The following is a 24612-nucleotide window of genomic DNA, read 5'->3' as shown; positions in this document are numbered from 1 at the left end:
AATTTAGTATCCAGAAGCTGTATAAATCCCCTTTCCTCAATATCCGAAGATGCAATGGAAGAGCCTGATTCTTGTGCTAGATCTAATGCCACGACACCACTTCATCTTGTGGTTGACTCTGCATAATAGACTCTCAACAGTGGACAGGCTACGGAAGTAGGGCATACAAGTGGACCCAAACGGTGTCTTATGCTCCTCTACTCAAGAGGAAACACACTCACACCTATTCTTTGAGTGCCCCTACTCTAGATTTATATGGCAAACTCTACTGTCATGGCTTGGCCTGACCAGGCAAGTGGGTACATGGGCTGAAGAAGTATGCTAGTTATCAGCTATCATCACGTACAAAAGCCCAAAGACATTGATATTGGGTGTCTTGTTCTCTGCAACTGTATACCAGATTTGGGCTGAAAGGAACTCAAGACGATTCCAACAAGGGCAGAAAGACAAGAAGAAACGAGTCAAAGAGATAGTCCTGCAGTTGCACATTGTAGGACAGCATAAACCAAAATGGAGCAGAATTTTACATGAGTTGAACATTTTTCCATGTTAACCGATACCCAGCAGCTACTATTAAAGGATTTACCTAAGGAATTCACTTAATGTAAACCTTATAGATAGTGCAAGCAGCTAGGACCTGTAGGGTATTCTTCAATTTCCTGATCTGAGAGCTAGCTCTAGAGTCCAAATGAGTTGGTTGTACACACTTGCTATACTTGGTTGAATAAAATATTTCAGTTTAACCAAAAAAAAAAAAAAGACAATGTAAGTATTATATTATTTTTTTCATTTCAAGATAATCTTCACTAAATTTAGTTGATTAGCTGGTAGCGGCACAAAGATTTAATGAATTTTGATAATAAAATAATAGCTGTTTTTCTTGTTTGTTTATAATGTTTTTGAGTTTTCTGAGTAATATTCAATTCCACAATCAGGAATACTTCTATTAGCAGCATCAGATTTGTGTAATGCCTCTAATCTAACTTTCATAAACTTAGCTTACTCCAAAGCTATGGAAACATCGTTATGCATTTTGGTTCTGAGATCTTTTATAGTTTTAGCATTGTGCAGAGTTTTGCTCTGTTCATGTCAATTGTGGAGTTGAGAGTGGAGGTTTTCGAGTTCTTTAAAAACCTTAGAAGTTGATTAGTATTAGAAGTGCATGCAAAATTTATAACAATACAAAGACGCTCCAAATGAAATGGTATGAAATTAGATCCTTAGCAAACTATCATTTATCTTTTTTACCCTTTAAAAATAATGTTCAGACTGTACAAAATAATCATGTAATTATTTTTCTAAAATTTAGCACATTGTAACTAATTAAAATTTTAGTCATTAAAGTCTTTCCTTATTTGAACGGTGTAGAAACTCTTAAAATTTAGGAATTTAAATCGAATAGGTTTCTACCTATATAAATTCCTCTCTTTTATGATGTATTATTTCAATATGAAAGAATTTAGGTAATAATTAATTAATTAAAAGGTAAGTTTCAGTACTTAAAATTTATCTTCCAAAGTTTTGCATCAGTAAGTTACCATATTATCATTATATTTGGAAGGTTTGTTTGTTTGTGCTCATTTGAAAAAAGTATTTTTTTTTTATACGTATTGACAAAAGGTCAAAAATTTGTTCAACAAAAAGCTGAAAACTTAGAAGGTGATTAGTACAATTAGAAGTGCATGCAAAAATCATAAAAGACAATGAAATATACACTCCAAATAAAATGCTAACACGGATACCCCAAATTGATACAAAAACTTGGAAATAAGCAATAACTCTTAAGCATGTAAGATTTACCTTTTTTATTTATCATTATTTTCAGAAATTGCTTTTTGGTAGAAGTGTTTTTTGAAAATATTTTGGATAGTACTCCCTCCAGATCAAAAAAAGAGTCAACTTAGTCATTTGCACATTCCTTAAGAAACTACTCACTCCAAGAAAAAGATATATAAATTGACTAAACTACCCCTAATTAAAATTTTCATGAGTATTAACTTGAAACATTAGGACTTCACTCAATACTTAACATTAACTAGTATAAACATATTGCAATGATTAAAAGAACACTCCATTATTTCTTCTGAAACTTGTTTAATGGAGTAGTTAAAAGTGCTCCAACTTACCGCATTTACCGAAGCAGTAAGAAGGAATGAACCTTTAAATTTCTCTTCTCGAAATGGTCATCTAACATGGTTTAATATCCAAAATAAAATTTCAAATGTTCACTAAAATTTCAAAACATCAAATGGAGCCCAAATTTTCAATATTTACCTCCAAAATTTGTCCTATAAATATGATAACGTCCAAATTCACTCCTCAAAGAGAAAGTGTACACAGTCGTATGCAATATAATTCACCCAACTATGAGTCGGGGTCGATCCCACAGGAAACGATATACTAAGCGATTTAAACAAGTAAGTAATTATCACCAACTACGCTATGTCAAACACTTTTCAATATTTGATTTGTGTTTTAACAACTAACAAAGATAAAACTAGCTAGAAAGTGGGTAAAATGATCAATGGCCACAAGTATGGATACAAAGTAAATTACGATCAAGTAACGATCTAATGTATTTCACGATTTTATAACTATGAGTGAGTTTATGCTAATTAAATAATGATCTCTAAAATCTCATCAAAAGTCTCTCGACCAAATCAATGAATTTCACTTTAAGCTTTCTCAAACGTTAGAGTGTGATATTAAGCGCAATCAATTTAATCTCAAGTAATTTCCCTATCTCTAGCTTAAGTTATTAGATGGAATTTAATGATCAAATTCTTGTTAATTAATCTTTCCCAAACTCAATCTTCTCTCTCGAGTTCAAATCGAAGTGAATGGGCGGGTCTTAGGGTTAGCTAATCCCTTAAGAAACACTAAATAACAATATTAATTAAAACATCTATGACCCACTTCAATAGAAATAAAAGTCATTCAACACACAAGCATAACAAGAGATTTCATCCAACTTTGCAAATGAATATTTTCATAAACAAGGTTAAAGTGAAAAAAAAAAAAATACTTCACACTTAGATATTCATTACAAAGCAAGGAATCAAAGAAATGAAGTAAAGTTTTAAGAAAGTACTCAACCAAATCTTCAAATCTTCAACCCCAAAGTGTGGTGTAAGAACCCTAGTCTCCAAAACTTGTGTTGAATGGCCAAAGATGAAAATATTTTCCCCCAAGCTTCACTTTTATAATTCCCAAATTTACCAACTAAAAAAACAAAAACAGCCCCCAAAGTTTCAGATTTTCAAAATTGCAAATCTGGCCGTTTTTGCAAATTTAGCCACTTTTCTTGTTTTCTTCAATTTAGCCTCCTTTTGACTTGTTTTCAATTGATTTCTTCTGAGTCACTTCTAAATCACATAAAACCTACAAAATGGAAATACATGACATTAAATGCACTATTTTTCTCAATCAAGCATAGTTTGACTTCTGCATAATAAAAGAAAGTTTGACTTCTGCATAAAAATGAAATTTATAAGACTCTTGATCATCACATGCCTTGAATAAATTTTAAATGCCTAGACCAAACCATAAGTGAGCCAAACTTGGAATATGTGAAAAAACCTGTAACGGAAAAAAAAAATATAATCAATCTTGGAATAAACAAACGTTGAACCTATTTAATGGTATCATAGAAAATTGGAGTAATAAAAGACTTTTAGGATTATGTAAATAAGGGCAATTTTGGAAGGATAAGGTGAATTGTTTCTTGATTTGATAAGTGTACACTTTTTTTTATTTAAAAAAAAAAAAAGGCTAAGTGGATGCTTTTTTTTATCCGGAGGGAGTAGCAATTTGTATTTGACATATTTGAAATACGATATAATATTTATTTAAATTATTTAAATAGATATAACATTTATGTAACATCAATTGCTACTTTTTAATAATTTTAATTTTTTTATATATTGTTTTTTGATTGACGTCAGACACACGTGCACAACACGTATGCTAAACTAGTTTATTTGCCAAAAGTTACTCTGCCTTGGTTTATAATCTTCACCTTAAATGTCATTTCTCCAACTACTACAATGAAAGCAATGGTTGGTGAGAAGAAATCTGTGTACTAATCAAAACTCAAAATGGTTAACATGATTGTATTTCCAGTCACTGTTTTGACTATTAAAATGGTTCGTTTGCTTATAAAATGGTGTTAACAATTCATGTACAATTACATATGCGAAAGGAAGTATTGTAAAAATTTAACTGGTAAAATTTTACCTAAAGATCAATAATGTCTCAAGAGAGATCAATAAGTGAATCAATTATATGTATCCTATCAAATAAAAAAGAATTATAAAAACCAAGTTGATTATAAAAAAAATTGTCACTAATAATTTTGCATTTAATTTTTTTTTTTTTAAACAAATATGAAATAAAAAAGACCTCTCAATGTTTTTAGGCCACCAACTTTATTTGAGCGGCCCTCCCAAAGACAAAGATACTCCTCCGGACTAAAACAAGAGTCCACTTAATTAGTTTTTTTTCTTTTTCTTTTTGGATCAAAAAAAAAAATCACTTATCAAATCAAGAAACAATTCACCTTATCCTTCCAAAATTGTCCTTATTTACATATTCCTAAAGGTCTTTTATTACTCCAATTTTCTATGATATCATTAAATGGGTTCAACATTTGGTTATTCCAAGTTTGACAACTATTTAAATTTTTTTCATTCCAAGTTTGGCTCACTTATGGTTTGGTCTAGGCATTTAAAATTTATGCAAGGCATGTGATGATCAAGAGTCTTATAAATTTCATTTTTTTTTTTTTTGCAAAAATCAAACTTTCTTTTATTTATAGGACAAATTTTGGAGGTAAATATTGAAAATTTGGGCTCCATTTGATGTTTTGAAATTTTAGTGAACATTTGAAATTTTATTTTGGATATTAAACCATGTTAGATGACCATTTCGAGAAGAGAAATTTAAAGGTTTATTCCTGCTTACTGCTTCAATAAGCAGAAATGATGGAGTGTTCTTTTAATCATTACAACATATTCATACTAGTTAATGTTAAGTATTGAGTGATCAAGTCTCAATGTTTCAAGTTAATACTCATAAAAAATTTAATTAGGGGTAATTTATTTATTTTTTTTCTTGGAGTGAATAGTTTGTTAAGGAATATGCAAATATTAAATGCACTCTTTTTTTTTATCTCGAGGGAGTAACATTTTTGGGTGAGATATTCGATTGACTAACTTCACCTTCCAACTTAATTACTCACATTGTGAGCCCCATTACTGAGTCATTTTTTCCAATAAAGTATCATCAGAAAACACCACATGACGCTAACTCTCCGCTCTTAGGCATGGTCAGAAGCGGATCTAAAATTTAAATTTTATGAGTTTAATCTTTTAAAATTCTTAATTTGAATCTGTTGTATTTTAAACGTTATGAGTTCATGTCTTCTATTTACTACAATTTTAATAATTTTTTCACTTAAAATTTATACTCCGCGTCGAAAGTTAGGAATTCAATTAACCCCGACCGTCATGTTACATCCGCCACTGCCGCACAGTTGCATATTTAACTATGTCGTATGCAAGTTGCAATACGAAAGTTTTTTATTTGTGCGTTAACCTGAGTGTACATAACTAAGTACTTCTGACAATGCCTAGAAAGATAAAATATTTTTTCAGACATGAAATTTAAGAAAAAAAAATAAAGATTTTTAAAATTTATGATCAACAACATGCCATAAATATTTATGTGATTATAAATAGTGTCATTATGGATAGAACGAAGTTTAGAGATAAAATTATTTAAAGTTATCATTCTTTTTAATACAAACTAAAGAAAAAGGGTCACGTAAAATTAAACTGACGGAATATCTTTTGATGTGAGAGGACTATTAATTGATTAATTAAGTTCATCTTCCAACTAATTTATTATTTACAACACATTGTGAGCCTCATTGGTGAATCATTTTTCCCAATAAATAGCTTTCTTCCTCCTTGGTATCATCCTTACAACAAACTTAGTGAGTAAAGAAGCAAAAATGTTTGAAATTGATTCAATGAATGAAGCAGAAATGCTACAAGGCCAAGCAGAAGTATCTAAATATATGTTTGCTTTTGCAGACTCCATGGCCATAAAATGTGCAGTGGAACTTCGTATTGCTGATATTATTCATTCTCATGGCCACCCTATTACTTTATCACAAATAGCCACTAATGTTGACTCTTCATCTCCAGATATCAGTTATCTTTCACGTATCATGAGGTTTCTTGTCCGTCGAAAAATCTTCACTGCTAACTCTCAGGTAAACTTCATTCCTACCACGTATTCTCTATTATTTCCTATGTTCCTTTTTACTTGTCACGTTAATCTTTCATAGAAATACATTAATTATAACAGCTACTTGAATACTAATTTGCGCTTATTTGTTCTTTGAAAAAAGGTCGAAATGTATTAATGTTTTGTGAGTCTTATATTTACGTTCATTAACCTATAGGCACATGAATGTCCCTAACGTTAACTTTTATCTCAAATATACACCTGGACAATTAAAAAGGTTCAAATATGCCACTCACACTCAGTGGCGAAGCCAGAATTTTCGCCAAGGGGGTTCAAAATATAAAAAAGTAAACATACGAAGAAGCCTAAGGGGGTTCAACATCTACTATATATACATAAAAAATAATTTTAACCTTGTAAAAATAGTATTTTTTTTCCGCCGAGGGGGTCGGATGAACACCCTCGGCATATTGTGGCTCCGCCACTGCTCACACTAACGATGGAAGCAGGGACGGCTTAACAGTATTTGTGGCCTAAAGCCAACATTCGATGAGTGGCCTTAAACTATATAGTCGGATTCATATTTTCAAGTTAACATATTTAAATTCTAATAAAATATTAAGAAGATAATCTATGCTATGGAGTAAAACTAACAGAAACAACAAATATTAGATAAAAATAACACTTGAAAATTTAGACTAAGAGAATCTGATTAAAAAAAAATCAATGATTTGATTCCAAAATATCTATTGGCTGCTCCATAACTCCTCTTTGAAACAAAAGGGAAAAAAAAACTATAAAAGAGTGCATTATATTTTGTCAAAAGTAGTCTTAACCTTTGATTTTTTGGAGAATAATAATATATATTAGATTGGAATTCAAAAAAGCAAGAAAGAGTGTATAAATGTGATATAAGAGATCGATATTTTGGACAAGTCAAGAAAGAGCATAGTATAAAAATGTATTCCATCCGTTCACTTTTACTTGTTCACTATAGATTTTGCACAAAGAAATAATAAATGAAGTGTGTATTTTACCAAGATACTCATATTAATTGGTATATAGTCTTAAAGGACTTGAAAAATGATTTGAAATGAGTAATTAATGATAAAGGTATAATAGGAAAATAAATTATTTTTATCTAGATAAGCGAAAGTGGACAAGTAAAAGTAAAAATCTATTTTTGATATTCATTTTAAAAATTATGCTTTTCTACTTAAAAGTACTCATTATTTTCCAAAAGAAAAAAAAATTAATTGATTAACCTATTGTTGGCCAAAAAGATTCCCCCCCCCCCCCCCCCCCCCCCCCCGAAAAAAAAAAATTGGGGGGCCTAAAGCTCAAGCTTTAATTGCTTGACCCTAAGGCCGGCTCTGGGTGGAAGCTTCATAGAGGCATATTTAGACCTTTTTAATTGTTCGAGGATATATTTAAACTTTTCAATCTTTCAACTGCATACTTCAAATTATTGTATTTGCTATTAAGTACGAATGACTTATCTTTCCAATAAAACTACGTTGGGTATGGAAAGTATGAGTATGTGAATTAAAAATGTGCAAGTGAGTTCATGGTGGGAATTTGGGTTTTTACAATGCTTGGGACGTGGTGGTGACCTGAGAAAAGGCTCAAATATATCTTAACAATACAGAATGGCTAACATATGCTGCTCGTAAAAAGGGGTGAGAGGGGAAGAGGACTTATATAAGTAACGAAAGGTTTAGATAATATCACATGACAAAATCTGGTACTAATTAGATAAAGTGGGGTTCCCTTAGTAGATAGGAGTATATAATGGCACGAATTGTCCAAAATGGTAATGGTTGGGCCATATTCAGGACCAACTATCAAGGAGTGGCACATGTTGCCAGGTACATGTGAGTCATTTCCTCAAGTTCAGTGGCTTATTTGAGCAATTTTCAGTAAATAAATGCTTCTGAGTTGAGCTTGATCTTTTACAGGGCGGAGACACCCTCTATGGACTAACCCCAATCTCAAGATGGCTATTACATGACACTGAGCTAAGTGTAGCACCAATGTTCCTTATGCAAAACAACCCAATTCTCATGGCTCCATGGCACTATTTCAGTAATTGTGTAAAAGAAGGTGGAATTGCATTCAAGAAAGCTCATGGTTATGAAATATTTGAGATGGCTTCTAAAGATGATGAATTGAACGAGAATTTCAACAATGGAATGAATTCAGTGACCAAAATTATAGTGCAAGCAATAATTAAAGAGTATAAAAATGGGTTTGATTCAATTACATCACTTGTTGATGTAGGTGGAGGGACAGGCGCTGCCATGTTTGAAATTGTCAAGGCATATCCTCATATCAAGGGGATTAACTATGATTTGCCTCATGTTGTGTCAACTGCTAAAAAATATGATGGTGTTGATCATGTTGGGGGTGACATGTTTCAGGATATCCCATCTGCTGATGCCGTCTTTCTCAAGGTAAAAAATGTACCATGGAGAATTTTACTACTTCTCTTATCTCATTTTATGTGACAGTGTTTGATATGGTATGAAAATTAAAAAAGAATGAATGATTTTTTAAATTTGTGATCTAAAATTAGTCATGGACATTTATGTGGTGTAATTTATTCCAAGGATAAAATGAGAAGTTTAAAATTAATTAAATTATTTGTAAATTCAAAAACGTGACTTTTTTTGGCCGGATAAACTGAAAAAGAAAGTATCTCATAAAATGGGATTTGGGAAGTATGTTCTTTGTTCAATATATGTGCATTTTATTATCTTCTTTGTTCATCGATAACAATGTCGTTTTCATAATCTAGAGTCAGTGAGATCTACTCTTCAATCTTCATAAATGTACTAGTAATTCTTTTTTACACATATTATCTAAGTTACGTTAGATAACTGAATTCCATCGTATCTGTCTTTCTATGAAACAGCTGCTAGCCAATTTTATATTTAGGTTATGTAAACTTTCTATACATTACATAAAAGTTCAAATTGGCGTCAATTGATGCTCAAACATGTCACACTCAATATGAATATAGGTCCGCCCCTTTATCATACTCGTTGCGACTAGTCTAAATCTATTTCTATCAAATTTGTGTTTTAAACACAAACTAACATCTATGATCTAACTAAAAGTCTTTTCAAGATATATATATTTTTACGAAAACCGTGCCATGATATAACAAAAGTATAGTGGCGACACTAATTATTTTCAGTCATGGAATAAAAATGACCAGTCTGTATTTTCAACCTTAACTCTTTCACCAATTTTCTTGACTATTATTGCCTTAATGTACGCAGTGGGTAATGCATGATTGGGGAGACGAAGATTGTGTGAAGATATTGAAGAACTGTAGAAAGGTGATACCGGAGAAAACCGGAAAAGTGATCATAGTTGATGCAGTGTTGAAAACGGATGGTGAAGGCTTATTTGACAATATGGGATTCATACTTGATTTGCTTATGATAGCACATACCAGTGGTGGCAAAGAAAGGAGTGAAGCTGAATGGAACAAATTATTGAAGGAAGCTGGATTTCCACGTTACAATATCATTCAAATTCCTGCTTGGCCCTCTATTATTGAGGCATATCCACAATGATGAATTTGGCATTTCTAAACGAATGTGTACCCGTAAAACGGTTCAGTGGAATTTGTACACGCGGTCAGAGACACGTAGATCAGAGTAATCAATAAGATTAAGATGTTTGTATCTAAATATTGTAAATAGACGCAAATAAGATAAAGAGAGAGAGAGAGAGACTGGATTATAGATGCTTATCCGAGGTTAGACTGCTCTTGTTATTGATGAGCCGTGACTCCCGAGCTTAGTAAAGTAATAGCAAGAATATAAAATGTATAGAAATGTGAAAGTAAGAACTGTGTGTATTAGCTTGATATCGTGTCCTTACAATGAGAATTATCATCTCTATCCTAAGAGCTAGGGGAACATATTCCATTTGTTACGCCCCTGCTCATAATAAGTCTTAAAGGCATGATAATAATGTACAATAAAGAGGGTCATAAAATCGCAATAATTGTGAATTTGTAACGCCCTAGCTGTGTAATAACGGATGACCGTTAGGCCACTCAGGTCCGGAGAAGCTACGCGTTACACCAGACCTGTAGCTTCTTCCGGTACCATAGATCTTCCCTCGGTGGCAGTGATGCTGACTCATCCATAGTCTCTCCTTTGTGCCACATGTCTCGACCACATTGGTACAGCTAGATCATTTATATTTTACCCAATACAGAATGTTGTCACACCAGAACTTCTACTTAGAAAATTTCATTTTTACATAATATTCAACAGACTACATAGTTAATGGAAATGATCAACTTTGAGATTTGCTGCCTAGACATGTAGATTCTCTTATTTTCCTTTTGAGGTAATGGTAAAAAACAAATTTAAACTATAACTTTTTCGTGGGTTTTATCTCAACTATTTATTATTTTCTTTACCTACCTAAACTATCACTCTCTTCGTATTAAACACACCTCGATGCTAGTTTAGGTAGGTAAAAGAAACAATGGATAGTTGGTTACCTCGGCATCAAAGTGTGTTTTAATACAAAGAGAGTAATAGTTTAGGTAGGTAAAATGAACAATGCATAGTTGAGGTATGAAACTCGCGAAAAAATGATAGTTTAGGTGTGTGTTTTCACCATTAACTCTTTCTTTTTCCGAGCTTTTAACATATTTGGCCGCTCGGTAAAAAATAATTACATTCGCTAGCCAATATAAAAAAAAAATATACAGTAATTATGTATATAATTATTAATTACAAAAAACATACATATGGTAGCTATTATTTTGGTGTACAATGTAAAATTGCCGCCCTCTCCTTTTTTGCGCTAAAAAAATAAAATAAAATTGGAACGCACCTTTTACTTTGTATTAGTTAAAATAACAAAAATGGTCCTTATATTTTGAAAATTATACTAAACTATACTCCCTCCGTCTCAAAATATTTTTCATATTTTTTATTTACACGCCCATTAAGAAAACATTTATAAGGATAGTATTTTGATTATTTTAACCTCTTAACATATTTCATCATGTTCTCGCTCCTCAATAAATATTTACTCCATTAATGATTTAACTTCTTAAATGTTGGTATGTGAACTCACAAAATCAGCCCATTGATGTAATTAACACAAGAGAAAAATGAAAAAAGCTATAGTGCTTAATTTTAAGACGAGGGAGTATATACCTTGGTGCATATCTCCCATAAATAGCCCTGTTCAGTTGACAAACAGTCTAACACTAGGGGCTTCTTTTATCTCCCTCCCTAAAGAGTAGTCCAGGTCTAACCGATGTTTACAGTTTCCAAATTTTTGTTGTAACGTTGCAATGGATTTACAAGATTTGACAAAATATAACTAGAGCCAATCTAAGTTAGAATAGGCATGTTCTTGGTTTGAGTCCTTAACCATATTCCTCAATGGACCAATTTCTTTGTCCATCCACTTGGCCACTAGGCCAGTGGACATACATATTTTCAAAGGGTAAAAACGGGTTTATATTCAGTTTTCACATCAAATTAAACATTTTAATTTTAATAATTATAAATCAAAGTGCGAATATATTAATTATAGTAATTTATAATGATTGAATCATAAATAGTATGAATGATGGATGCCTTGTATATCTAGTGTAAGTCAAATTCTTGTGGTATAGAGATGTTAAGGGGGGAGAAATAGCAAGAGAGAGAAGCCTATCACATGATTAACTTCTAAACAATGATAGGGTAAAATAATTTTTATATCATTAGGTCACCTAAAAGATAATTACAGAAAATTATCTTAATTATTGGAATTAAACGGAGAAGAATAAGACAAAACAACTCATTATAACATGTTAAACTACATTGATAAAAAAAAAAAAAAAAAAAAAAAAATTGCGTAGTCACTACTCACTACATATAATTGATTGTCCATTCGGGAGCATCCGATTTAAGGGGAAAAAAAAGACTACCTATAATTAAGTTACATCCACAGACCATACAGGAGGATGTGTGTCATTGCAATCGAAATATATATAGAGGCATGAGTAATTTAAAAAATGTCATTAGAGGCATGATCAGTGATATCAAAATGTTATGACCTAAGGGTGTTTGGACAAAAAGAGGTATGTTAAATAAGTGCGTAAACTTTTGTTTGGTTCTGCATTTAAGAAAAGTTGTTAAAAATTAGAACAAAGTAATCCAAAAGGACTACTTTCAGAAAGCTGAATGAAGATCAACAATTATACTTCCAAACACGAATTTTCCTAATTTTTTCAAATGAAATTCTAAAAATCTTCTTTAAGGAACTTTTTTCTATAAGGAACTCACTTAAACGTTACCCTAGTTTGGGAATTATTTAGGGATTTTTGGACTACCTCAACAGCTCAACAAAGTCCACAACAAAATACCTAATCTTTATTCTTTACAAATTTAGCCAGTGTAATCACAATATAATCAATGTGTTTAAATTGCACTTATTACACAATTGTTATAGGTTTTCTATACACTGTGTATACATCGATAAAAATTTCATACAATTATGGCTAGGACGAGAAAAAAATGAATGTTAAGATCCGAATAGTTAAGGCTGAATTTGGGTCCAATATAGAAATGAAATGGTACAAGAAATTTGGGCTTGTGGTTGTGCATTTGAAATCCACAACTCCAGATCCTCCCCTCCAAATCGGCCCTTATAAAATCTTGAGTTGATAAGATCAGAATTAGGATAAAAGTGAAAGGGTTATTCATATTTATATAAGGGTAATATAACTCTAACGAGCAATTGATACATATAACTGTTTATAACTTTGTCACTTTCTTTCTTCACATTTTTTTACAACCCAACATCCCAACCCAGACTCTTCTCCTACAATAATAGTAACTTCAAGTTTTTACTTTCATATATATGTTCTTGCCTTGACATGGTATCAAACTAGGCATGTAAACTAACAAATTTTACCCAACGGTTCAATGCATACGTAGCACATCCAAATGTCATCTTTTTGTGGTTATGTTATGCAATTAATGGTACCAAACTTTGTTGAAGTAACAAACTCGAGATCACAAGCCCAAGTGACAAGTACTACTCTATTTTTACACTTGTCCAATCATTATAGTCTGTTTGACCAAGCTTCTAAAAATATCTTATTTTAAAAAGTATTTTTTTTAAAATACTTTTCAAAAAAGTATTTTTGGCTAAAAGCAGTTTGTATTTAGCAATTAATTTAAAAAGTAATTTTGAGTAGCAATTAGTGTTTGGCCAAGCTTTTAAAAAGTGCTTCTATGTGTATTTTTTTCAAAAGTACTTTTGGGCAAAAGCTTTTTTTTTTTAGCTTTTGAAAAACTATTTCTGCTACTCCCGAAAAGCACTTATTTTCTCCAAAAGCTTGGCTAAACACCTCACTTTTATTAAAATAAACATTGTTGAAAAATAAGTACTTTTGGGGGAAAAATAAGCTTAGCCAAACAGGCTATTAATCACTTAAATCATAGAACCACTAACCCCCGACCCCCCCCCCCCCCCCGGCAACCCTACTTCAATAAAAATGATCATCATCAGTCATGACTCATGACCACAGAGAAAAATGACCATCAATCTCATACCAAAAAAGGTAAACTATCTCTTTTAATTTTAGCCCCTACGTGTAAGTTACTAGATGAGCTAAGAATGGAATTGGAGCAAGTGGAATACGACAAATCGGTAGGGTATACAAAGTAAACCGACAAATCGCACCAAATTGAAGATCGAGTCAAATCGAGAAAAAAACTTGATTAGTAGTTTGGTTTGACATAATTTGGTGTTGGAAAAAAAAACCCGATCATAATTGGATTGGTTTGATTTTAGCTAAAATAAGTCAAACCGAACCAAACCAACCCCAAATTACATTTATTCAATTTTTAAAATATTTTATACATAAATATATTTACTTGTAATATAATTTATAAATATTTCTGAAATTTTTTCGTAGTTTTTTTGTCTATTATTATATTATTTCGAACTTGAACTTAGAATTTTGAATGTCAATAAGTTTTATATCCCATAAATGTTAGTAACTCAAAGAAAGTCCAAACCAAAACCAATTCAACACTAATGCTAGCAAAAGAAATTCAATTCTACAACTAGGAATGACAATAATGTTGGATATTTATTATTTAGTTTTGCAAAATTGGTCTAGAGAGTGAAAATACATAATTTAATTTTTTTTCTTTGTCATGTAATTAATACATATTAGTAACTTATTTTTTTCTTTTTCATGTAATTAATACTTATTAGCCGTACTTATTTTAGCATGACTTAGTATTTTTAGATTATGGTCATTTTCTTTATGGCTTATTAATTAGCAATATTTATTTAATCGATTTTATTATCTTTTTTATTGAATATTTTAATACAATGTTATCACTCATCTCACATTTTGTGTTACTTTCTTAAGAAAGACCTTAATTATATAGTTGTATCTTACTAGGACTAAAGAAATATTTGAAGTAAAAGTTATATCTTTTGTACGAAGACTTTTCCAGGGAAAAATCCGAGGAAATCCTGAGTTTGAAAAACCCGAATTTTATTGATTTGATTTGGTGTATAAATTTAAAAACCCGATACAATTAATTTAATTTAATATTTAAAAAATTTAAACCAACCTGATCCATGTACACCCATAAATGTGGTCATGCCCCTGGCCGTTTACACGAGCATAGGAAAATTATGCGAGCAATACACTGGGCCCAGAAAAGTGAGGAATCACTGTGGATCATTTTTTTGGGCCCGAGCCGATTAGCATACCTTTTTAGTGTGTATTTTTCGAACAACGAAGACGATTATAGGATCGAATTCGCTCTTTACGAAACTGTTTGTATCGTAACTTCTGCCTGTCTCTATCCCCTCTTGAATCTTTGAATATCAAAAGTCAAACTGCCCCACGCGTATATAGGTGTTGTTTGTCGGTGTGGTCGCTATCGAATGTTCATTATGGTTAGTGGTTGATTCATTATGGTTTGCCTCAATAATTTAGTGTAATCGTATCATCTTTTCTCTATATGTGGACTAACCTCGTGATATTTTTTAATAGATCTACATACACCTGGTTGACACTAGAAATATATTTTCTGTGGTCGATTAGTTGGACACAAGGCACTAGTAGCACGTAAAAAGTAAACAACGAAATTGAAATGATAAACTCAGTTTCATTTTCCATTTCTGCTATGTTATTAATTATCACTTCATTCAAAAACAAACAAATAAAATCCCTGGCGTTTCAATTAGGAAAAAAAAACCATCAATCAACCAAGTCAACCTCATCCACTACCATACACAAGTGATCATCATCAGCAAGAGGTACTCTTTCTTGCCATTACCAGCATATTAGCGCTTTAGGTAAGAATTGAAGTAGAGCAAGTGGAATACAACAAATGTGAGCATGCATGCTTCATTGTCATTGACTTATTTACTAGCAAAGAACCAAAATGCCCCATGTGAAGCTAAGAGTTGTTTGTCGGCGGTTGCTCTCAAAGGTTCACTATGGTTAGTGGTTGTACTTTAGATATCAATGTGATGTTCTTTGTCTCCATAATTTAGTAAATTCATATCTTTTTACCCCTTCTTTTCACTCTGTTTGGACCATTCCTAAGTGGATATTGTAATGGTTGCACTATATGTCAACAAGAGATCTTTATGCTTTAATGTAAGTCGGCTAAATAGTATTATATTCACTCCCCTAATTGCGATAGTTTGTGGCCGTCATCAGTAGACATTCAGTGTATAACAAGTATATACTTAGTGTAAACACTGATTTTTATAATGATTATGCATTAATTATACACTACTTACCGACTAAAATTTGTAAGAATTAAAAATTTTTGAGTTATTTTTTATTATGGACTTTATTGGGCGGCATATTTATAGTGTAAAATCATAACAACAACAATACCTCGGTCAGGCTACTTCGATTGGAATAGTAGAAAAGACAACGACTTACTTTCTATCGAATATTAGCAATTTTTCGATAATGTACTTCAATCCTAAATAAATTAGAGTAAATTATACGGATTCTCATAGATCATATTTCTTCATTTAAGTATTTCTCAAGTTAACATTATACCAAATAAAAATACTAAGAAAAGAGTCAAATTCGGCTAAGCTGAGAATCCCCTCCATTGGGGGGAAAAAAAGAGAGAATCCCGTCCATAATGTTTGTTGAGCTGAATAATGAACCACTTGCTGAACCATGAACACCCCTTACATAGTTTTATAACCTCTTAACACATCGTAATATCTTCTTTTTTTTTTTTCTTTTTCTTTTTTGGTTCTTGTGGGAGTAATACTTTTTCACACTGCCAATTAACCGTTAGACAGTCATCATTAAGAAGATGAATTGATTCATTTCGAAGAATACCCCAAACTGCCGGTTGTGACGGAGTGACAATTACTCCTTCATCTTTAACTAGAGGTCCCGGGTGCGGTCTCACTATTAGAAAAAAAAACGTTTTTCCCATTGATATTTAGTGTGAAATTTGTGCTATAAAACATGATTTTTCCACCTTATTCCCACCGAACCAGCTCACTGGAAAAACGCACGGTGGGAAACAGGTTACCACTGAAATAGTGGGAAACTTCCTACTTTTTCCATGTAAAAACACTACTATTTAAGTTTTTTCTACCGGCATTCAGTGGGAAATAACCACTGAATATTTTTCAATGAAAAATCAGTGGGAAAATAGAGAATTTTAGTAGTGTCTCCCTAGCTACAGAGTTGCCTTTGATAGGAAACATTTTACCCCATAAGAATTTTGTGAGATCCAATATAAATATCGAACATCGGATGAAAAAAAAAAAAAAACCCAAACTCTCACACCCACTCTCTCTATATGAAAACGCTTGTCAATGGTACTTGTATGGCAATGATATGATGTGATACTGTGTGAACTTCCAATTGCATAAGATTCATTGGCCGTTTGTTCAATAAATGGACCCATATCTGCTCAGATTTTTGACTAAAATGTGAAAATGCAAAATCAACATCATCCACTACCATTAGTCCACATTACTCAAGTCATTATCAAAGCATGTACATTTTTTTTTCAAGATAACGTGGAGTTGGTTAACTTGCGCGCGCTTTGACTATTACAAGCCAACTTGCACATATATTTTTCACATCAGCACAAGCATTGATTAACTCTATGGGGTCATTTGGTAGGTAGTCAAAATTATCTCAAAATTATAATTTTGGGATTAATTTATTTCATCTCTTGGATTATTTTATACCATCTTTTAGATGGTATAAAATAATCCCAGGATAAATGGGATAAGAGGAATATCTCATCTTTTAAGTTGGATATATTTTATATCATATTTGGTACAAGGTATAAATTTATCCCAGCTTATATCAGGATAAATTTATATCTTCTATCAAATATGGTATAAAAATTAGTGTTTATACCATGCACCAAACGACCCATATTTATCATGACTTAGATTAGCAGCGGAGGAAGCTTGTGGCAAGGGGTTTTAGTTGAATCCCGTTTGTCAAAAAATTATAGAGATAATTAGGATAAAGGCTAATTTTTATTGGTTATATAATCAAACCTCTCTATAACAGCATCGTTGGGTACGAAATTTTTTTACTGTTATAGAGAATTTCTGTTATACACCTATAACAACATTTTTCATTTAAATAATAGTTGACTGTTATAGAAAAAAAAATGCATAAAATCTAATTTTTTATTTTTCAATGTTATAAAGAATTAACAAAATTAAATTTGTTAAATCTCAAAGATGCGCATACTCCACTACTTAGACATTAAAGAAAGATAATATAATTTCAATAAATTTATAATTGAATGTATATAGTTTTAAGCTCTAAGTCACACATTGTAAATCTACTTGAAAATTAAATTCTTTCAAGAATGATGGAAGAAATTTATAATTGTATCTGGTTTCATAGGTTTTGTTTTAAAAGGATTAGGAATCAAAGATTTGCCTCTTTGCTTGCTCTAAAGAATAGGCTTCATACTCCTCATTCGAATAGGCTTCATACTCCTTATTCACATTGTTTTCCTTTTTGAAAATAATTTATTGATTAAAGTAGAAAACAATGAATTTTTAGATTACAAAGATGTATTCATACGTAATATTCTATCATAAATAAAGTATACTAAAGTGTATCAAATTTAATATTTGGTCAAAGTCTCTACACTTATTATTGGTAATCATATATATTCTATTTTTATAAAGATGGTTAATTATTATATTACCAAAAAAAAAAAATAGTTGTTATATGGGGGAATAATTTTACAAAGAGTGTACTGTTATAAAGTTGGTCGTTACTCTTATAGGTAAAACGTTATTATAGAGAAGTAAAATATAACATAAAAAATCGATTCCTAAAAAACTTAGCCGCTATAGAGAGATGCTCTTATATGCAGATGCTATTATAGAGAAATTTGACTGTATATAAATTATTGAATCCCTTGGCATATGAAAAGATTCTGGTTTATTAACAAAGGGGGTTTACAAATCACTTTAGACTAGGTTCAATTCTAGACGTGTCATTTTAATGTTGTTTAGACGGACAAGAATAATCAAACATAGTAGTATTATTTCCATTAACAGCATATTTGCCGTTTCTGCACTTCAAATGGAATATGATGTCTAAAAGACATTTACATGAAAATGTACAAAGGAAGCATAAAAAAAGAACACTGAATGAAAGCTGTTCAGAATCATACAATATAGAGAAAAGAACACTGAATGAAAGCTGTTCAGAATCATACAATATAGAGAGCATTTTGCAGAAGCTTGCAAAAATAGCTCACAATAGGAATATCTTAATCACTGTCATGTCATGATCATTAGTCCACAATTATAAGAGCCGTCCACACTAATCTATCGCTTCACCTCAAAATGTATCCCTTCAAAACTAAGCTACTCCTATACATAAAGAGTCACATAACTCAGAAGTTCAAGACACTGCATTACTAAAATCCTCATTTTGGTAAGGTGAGGGGATCACAAAAAAGCCTCATGCCTTTACAAAGAAGTATGTCAAAGAGAGTATCATCATTTGAGTTTTTAGCCACGACGAATGCCCAAGAAGTAGTTAAAATCATGGTGTTGGACCCCTAATTGCTTTAGCCAAGAGTCTGCCACGCTTAATAGTGACACCATCCTCTCTTGGTCCCTCCCACTCCTGTCCGAAATCCACACATTACCCTGCATCTTGTAAGTTGCCAAACCGAAAGGTGGAAGTGGGATTGCTTCCCCTTCGTTTCGTTTCCTAATACCTTTCTCCATACCATCTTCAAGGTTCATATCTGAACAAATTCGAAAGTATAGTTCATAAGAATCTTCTGTATATTATCGATTAAGTAACATAGGCGACCGAATTTCAGTTGTTCACAGGATAAAAGGAAGAATACCTTGAAAAGAAGAAGAAAGGGTGTGGAATGTGAGAAAGCATGTAGACAAGTCCTTAATGGTTCTTCCCATGGGAATGTGATATATCGGGTACCTGGTTTTTTTTTTTCTCATATCAGTAAAGTTAGTGATACAATCAACATAAAGAATAAGATCAAATAACTCGCCACGGGGAAAACAAGATCCCCTTGAACACCAATGAAGGCGAAAGTATAATAACGTCACTAAATACAGGTTCTTCGACTGGGAAAGTTTTTGTACATTTAAAGCACCAGCATTTGGTAAAATCTACCAATATAACCATCACTTCCATGATCACAAATGAGAGAGAGAGAGAGAGAGTAATTTTACCAAGCAACTGACATCCAACTAGCTGGTGAAAGATCTACACTTCTCAATGACATTAATCCAGGGTGTTTTTCAGCTAAGCTACTAATCTGAAAGCAAAATGAATAGTTAGATTCACATAAAATACAAAATAATGCATCATATTCTTAAGAAATTCAAACCACAGTTTCCCTCGAATAGTATAATGCATTCTAGTATTAGTATAGAAACATTAGATAACTCTAATGCAGAAAGAAAGAACAAATGTTCCTAATTTACACCAAAGTTGCATAAAATAAAGTGGAGCAAGTATGTAGTAACTGCTATAATACAGGGATTCTAAGAGAATCGAATCAAGACGATACGCTATCTATGGCATCAAACAGTAATAGATAAGAAATGCATGAAAAAGGAGTGATCGTTTGCAGAATTCTGTCATTAACCATTACCATTTTAAGTTCTATCAGTAATTGTGTTATGCTTAATACAAAGGGGCTCAAAGAAGAAACAGTGGAAACTGGAATAGAACACAAATAAATGTACAACTTATATGCTTCTTCTACCACAAACGAATTACTCGCTAATAGCAAAATTATGTGTTAATAAGATTTTGAAACAGAGGAATAGGAATGGAAACAACACCATATTCGACAATAGTAGTGCAAAAGAATGACATGATTCGAGCAAAAAAAAGATACCTTATCCCTAAGAGGGACTCTTCCATATGGAGAAGATCTCTCAAAGTATTGATAATAAAGGTAACCCAATCTATCATTCATTTGCAAGTGATTATCTTCCTCTGAGGAACACCCATCCGATCGCGAAAGCTTTTCACTTTCACTCTCATCACTGAATGAATCACTGCAAGAATCCCTCGTCTCCCACACAGACTCAGCCTCCTCCCTAAACCAAATTTATAAACATTTCACCATTTTAACTTCAAGAAAATACTTTATACAGTCAGACCTCTCTATTACAATCATCCTCTATAACAACATTTCACTATAACTAGTTTTCTTTGGAACCGAATTTTCATGTTATATGTTCTCTGTAACAGCATTTCGCTGTAGCAGCCAAAAAGGTTCAGACAAACGACGTTGTTATAAAGAGGTTTGACTGTACCACCATCAGAAACTTTGACTAATCCAAAGTTGTTGCACAAGAATATGCTTTTCAGTTACAAATATTAGCATTTCTTTAGTAAAGTAAAGGACCTAATTAGTTAGAGACTCAAGTTAAACAATGTGTTATGATCAATTTGAGATACAAAGAATGTTGTAACATACAAAATGGTACCTTAAAATGCTTACAGATGAACTGCTGGTGAAAATTTGAATAGCTGAAAGATAAGGCACATAATATTGGACTAAAGTTTCACCACTATCCAATTTAATAGGAACTCCAGCACCATAAGCACTCCATTCATCATAACAATTCCAAAGATCAGCCAATGTGAAGTATTCAATCTCTTCACTTTCACTTGGATGCCAAAGCTTATTAAGTTTTCTAATATCACTCTGCAAATAATGAAATAAACAATCATATCATACAAAATTACATTCATTAAAAAAAAAGGAAAAAGGAAAAAATGTAAGAAAACAAACCTTGGCAAGAAAATGAGATGCTACTAATGGTGTTGTGCAATCCAAAAAAGACTCAAGATTTGATTGCATTGTTGAGAAAGAGAGAAATGAAACTGTTTTCTCTCTTCTAACTCTTTTCAAAAAAAAAAAAAATACCCCACAAAGGAAACAAAGACAAAACAGAGGATAAAAAACAACAATATCAGGATTCTGTTACCTTTTATATGTCACTAAGGAAAAAATACAAATAACTTTTGGACTTTCTTACAAAAAAAAAAACAAGAAAACTAAAAACGAAGAAAATGACGTACCCCATAGCTCTATTTTTATAAAAGCCCCACAATCCCAAAACTCAAAGAAAACCAAATACTTATTCTTGAATTCAATGAAAGCAAAGAATTTTTCAACACAAATGTATTAATTTTAGGAAAATGACGTACCCCATAGCCAAAAAATTCCAAGAAAACTACCCCCGTGTTTCCCGGGGGTTGGGGGTGGGGGGCGGGGGGTGGCAAGAAAGAAGAAGAATGAAGAAAACGATAAGAAAAAGTTTGGACTTTGTTTGGGGAAGAAGTTATTAGTGTCACGTCAAGAAAACCAAGTATCTAGCTTTGTTTTGTAAGAAAGAGACAAAAGATAGATAAAATTGAAGATCATAAATTCTTTTTTCTAAATCAAATTCAATGGTTTTGGATGAAAAGGGATCAAATTTTGTTCACACTATAGAATAAACAGAGTATGATGGATCACTAGATTTTTTGTGAGCTATTGATAAGCTGAGATGTTGATTGGTGAGGAGAGACAAAGATGATAGAGGGAGTGGCGGGGCTATAATTAAGGCATGAGGATGGAAGATACTAATACTTTGCATTTGGTCTTTTTCTTTATTGAAATTGAAATGTTTGTTTTTGTTTGTTTATCTCAACTTTATTTTGTAAAAAAAAAAAAAAAAAAAAAAATTGTCTGGTTTCCTATTCGTGTACATTATTTCTTTTCCTTAATTCAGATTTACATCATTAAAGAGGAAAATGCTTCTTTAAAAAAAAAAAAAAAAAGGATCAAAAATGCCGGGAAAATGGTTAACATTATCCTCCATTACAAATTTAGTTCAAAAATATCCTTTCCGTTATTAAAGTTTTCAAATATACCCCTGGTTTAAAGAAATTTCCCAACATAACGCGATCTTATTTTTAAACTCGCTTATTTAAATCTGACCCGACTACATAAAAAACTCATATGCGACCAATTTGTTCCCGAGTACTACATGTGGAGCCACTAGGCACACGAGCGGGTAACCCATATGGGTTTTTTATTTAGTTGGGTCGGATTTAAATGGAGTGGGTTTTAAAATGAAATCGGGTTATATTGGGGATTTCCGTTAAGATAGATGTATATTTGAAAACTTTAATGACGAGTGGGATATTTTTTACCCAAATTTGTAATGGATGATATTTTTAGCCATTTTTCCAAAGTAAAAAGGATATTTTTTACTCTTTTCCCTTAAAAAAATCGATTCCTAGAATTTGAATCGAGATCGATGGTTGAGAATGAAGAGATCCTATTCATCTATAATAAATAGAGTTTAAATTATATACCTTGTCAATGTAAAAATAATTTTACATCATCAAGTCACCTTTATATATTACAACAGATAATATGTCTTATTATTATTTTCAAATTTTAAAAAGTTTTACTTAGATATTTTTCGATTCTAGAACTTGTTTTTAAACTAACGAATATATAACTTAACCTCAAAATAATATTGTGAAAATATACTAATCGATTACTCCGTACTTACTATTAGGAGTATATAACTTTTGCAACTTTTAAGGACAAAAGATGTAGGAGTTGAGGTGGAACTACTACCGAATCTCCGCGTTGCAGGATGTGATACCATGTGATAGGTTTGCAGTCAAGAAGCATGAACATTTTGCTCTGTCCCTACACCAATTATTTTTTCAAATGAGAAATAAAGTTGGTGGTTGGGTTGGGTTTAGATTACTAAAAGCTTATACCAAGAAATCTTACTTGGACTATTCATAGGACAATGAAGTAATTATCTTCATGGATGCTGATAGCACCTTTTTCCGCGGACTCATGAAAGTATCACCAAGGCATGTACTTCGTGAACGAATAAGATTTCTTTATCTTTAATTAAGGTTTCGGATTTAAATTTTGGAATGAAATTTTTTTGATAAGATGTGTTTTCTCTTTTAATAAACTTTACGGGGTGTAAATTAGAATTAATGGAAACTCCAAACCGAATACGACATACAATAATAAACATGTACCCGGTACATTCCCACAAGTGGAGTATGAGGAGCATGGGTGTACGCATACCTTACCCCTTATCGTTGTTCGGTAGAGAGGTTGTTTCCGATAGACCCAGCTTAAGAAAACGAAACCAGATATGAGATGAAAAAAAATAGGACCAATGAAAGTAACTTTGACTTGACTTGATACTTGATAAGTAGACTAGTAAAAACTACAACAAGAGGCTTGGCTTGTAATTCATTATTCTGCCAAGGAAGTTTGGCTTGTAGTGACTTTTTTGTCACGATCTATTTCGACTAAGCCGTAATCGCATTTACCTTTTCCATTTCGGTAAGCGAACCCTCGAATCTACGATAAATAAAGACATGAATAATTAAATTAAGCAAGCGGAAAGAATAAATATGTAAGTCTCACAATAATATATATATATATATATATAGTAGCATAGTGCGGAATAAGGAAAATACCCCCAGGGTCTAGTCTAAGTCATACAAGAGCATCTAATGAAAAATATACAAGTCTGGAATAATATTACATAAATCTGTATATGTCTTAGAATAGCAAAAGTAAGACATAAAATGGGAAGAGTCTTCAAGGCAGCGAACGTCCATGCTCACCCTGGAAACTCGTAACAATGCTGAAGACGACTTTTAGCCACGAGAGATGGAAGCAGACCCAACCTGATACTCTGCATTCATAAAGGAATACAGCAAGTGCAGGTCAGTACAAAACAACAGTACTGGTAGGTATCATCGGCCGACTAAGCATAGCTAAC

General features: G+C 32.1%; 2 protein-coding genes across 2 annotated transcripts; one reads left to right on the top strand and one right to left on the bottom strand.

The window, feature by feature from the left end:
• The first annotated feature begins 5935 nt into the window (after positions 1–5935).
• Positions 5936–10186, top strand: LOC132638636 ((R,S)-reticuline 7-O-methyltransferase-like). Its single transcript, XM_060355448.1, has 3 exons — positions 5936–6277; positions 8211–8705; positions 9537–10186. The coding sequence occupies exons 1-3, from the start codon at positions 6014–6016 to the stop codon at positions 9834–9836; spliced, it is 1059 nt and encodes a 352-aa protein (XP_060211431.1). The 5' UTR covers positions 5936–6013; the 3' UTR covers positions 9837–10186.
• An 8739-nt stretch (positions 10187–18925) lies between these two features.
• On the bottom strand, positions 18926–22405 carry LOC132636595 (uncharacterized). The gene is made up of 6 exons (XM_060353537.1): positions 21585–22405; positions 21277–21497; positions 20679–20883; positions 20005–20090; positions 19656–19747; positions 18926–19550 (listed from the first exon to the last, which is right to left on the bottom strand). Exons 1-6 carry the CDS (start codon positions 21651–21653, stop codon positions 19309–19311), a joined length of 915 nt encoding a protein of 304 aa, XP_060209520.1. The 5' UTR covers positions 21654–22405; the 3' UTR covers positions 18926–19308.
• Positions 22406–24612: the final 2207 nt, after the last annotated feature.

Source organism: Lycium barbarum, chromosome 4 (assembly GCF_019175385.1).
Source record: "Lycium barbarum isolate Lr01 chromosome 4, ASM1917538v2, whole genome shotgun sequence".
Classification (NCBI taxonomy): Eukaryota; Viridiplantae; Streptophyta; class Magnoliopsida; order Solanales; family Solanaceae; genus Lycium; species Lycium barbarum.
This window is presented reverse-complemented; position numbering and strand designations above follow the sequence as displayed.

Coding starts and splice junctions, on each gene's coding strand:
- LOC132638636 (XM_060355448.1), top strand. CDS start 6,014: ATGTTTGAAATTGATTCAATGAATGAAGCAGAAATGCTACAAGGCCAA. Junction 6,278..8,210: donor TCTTCACTGCTAACTCTCAG/GTAAACTTCATT, acceptor GATCTTTTACAG/GGCGGAGACACCCTCTATGG. Junction 8,706..9,536: donor CTGATGCCGTCTTTCTCAAG/GTAAAAAATGTA, acceptor TAATGTACGCAG/TGGGTAATGCATGATTGGGG.
- LOC132636595 (XM_060353537.1), bottom strand. CDS start 21,653: ATGCAATCAAATCTTGAGTCTTTTTTGGATTGCACAACACCATTAGTA. Junction 20,091..20,678: donor GAGTCCCTCTTAGGGATAAG/GTATCTTTTTTT, acceptor TTTTGCTTTCAG/ATTAGTAGCTTAGCTGAAAA. Junction 19,748..20,004: donor AGTTGGATGTCAGTTGCTTG/GTAAAATTACTC, acceptor AAAAAAAACCAG/GTACCCGATATATCACATTC.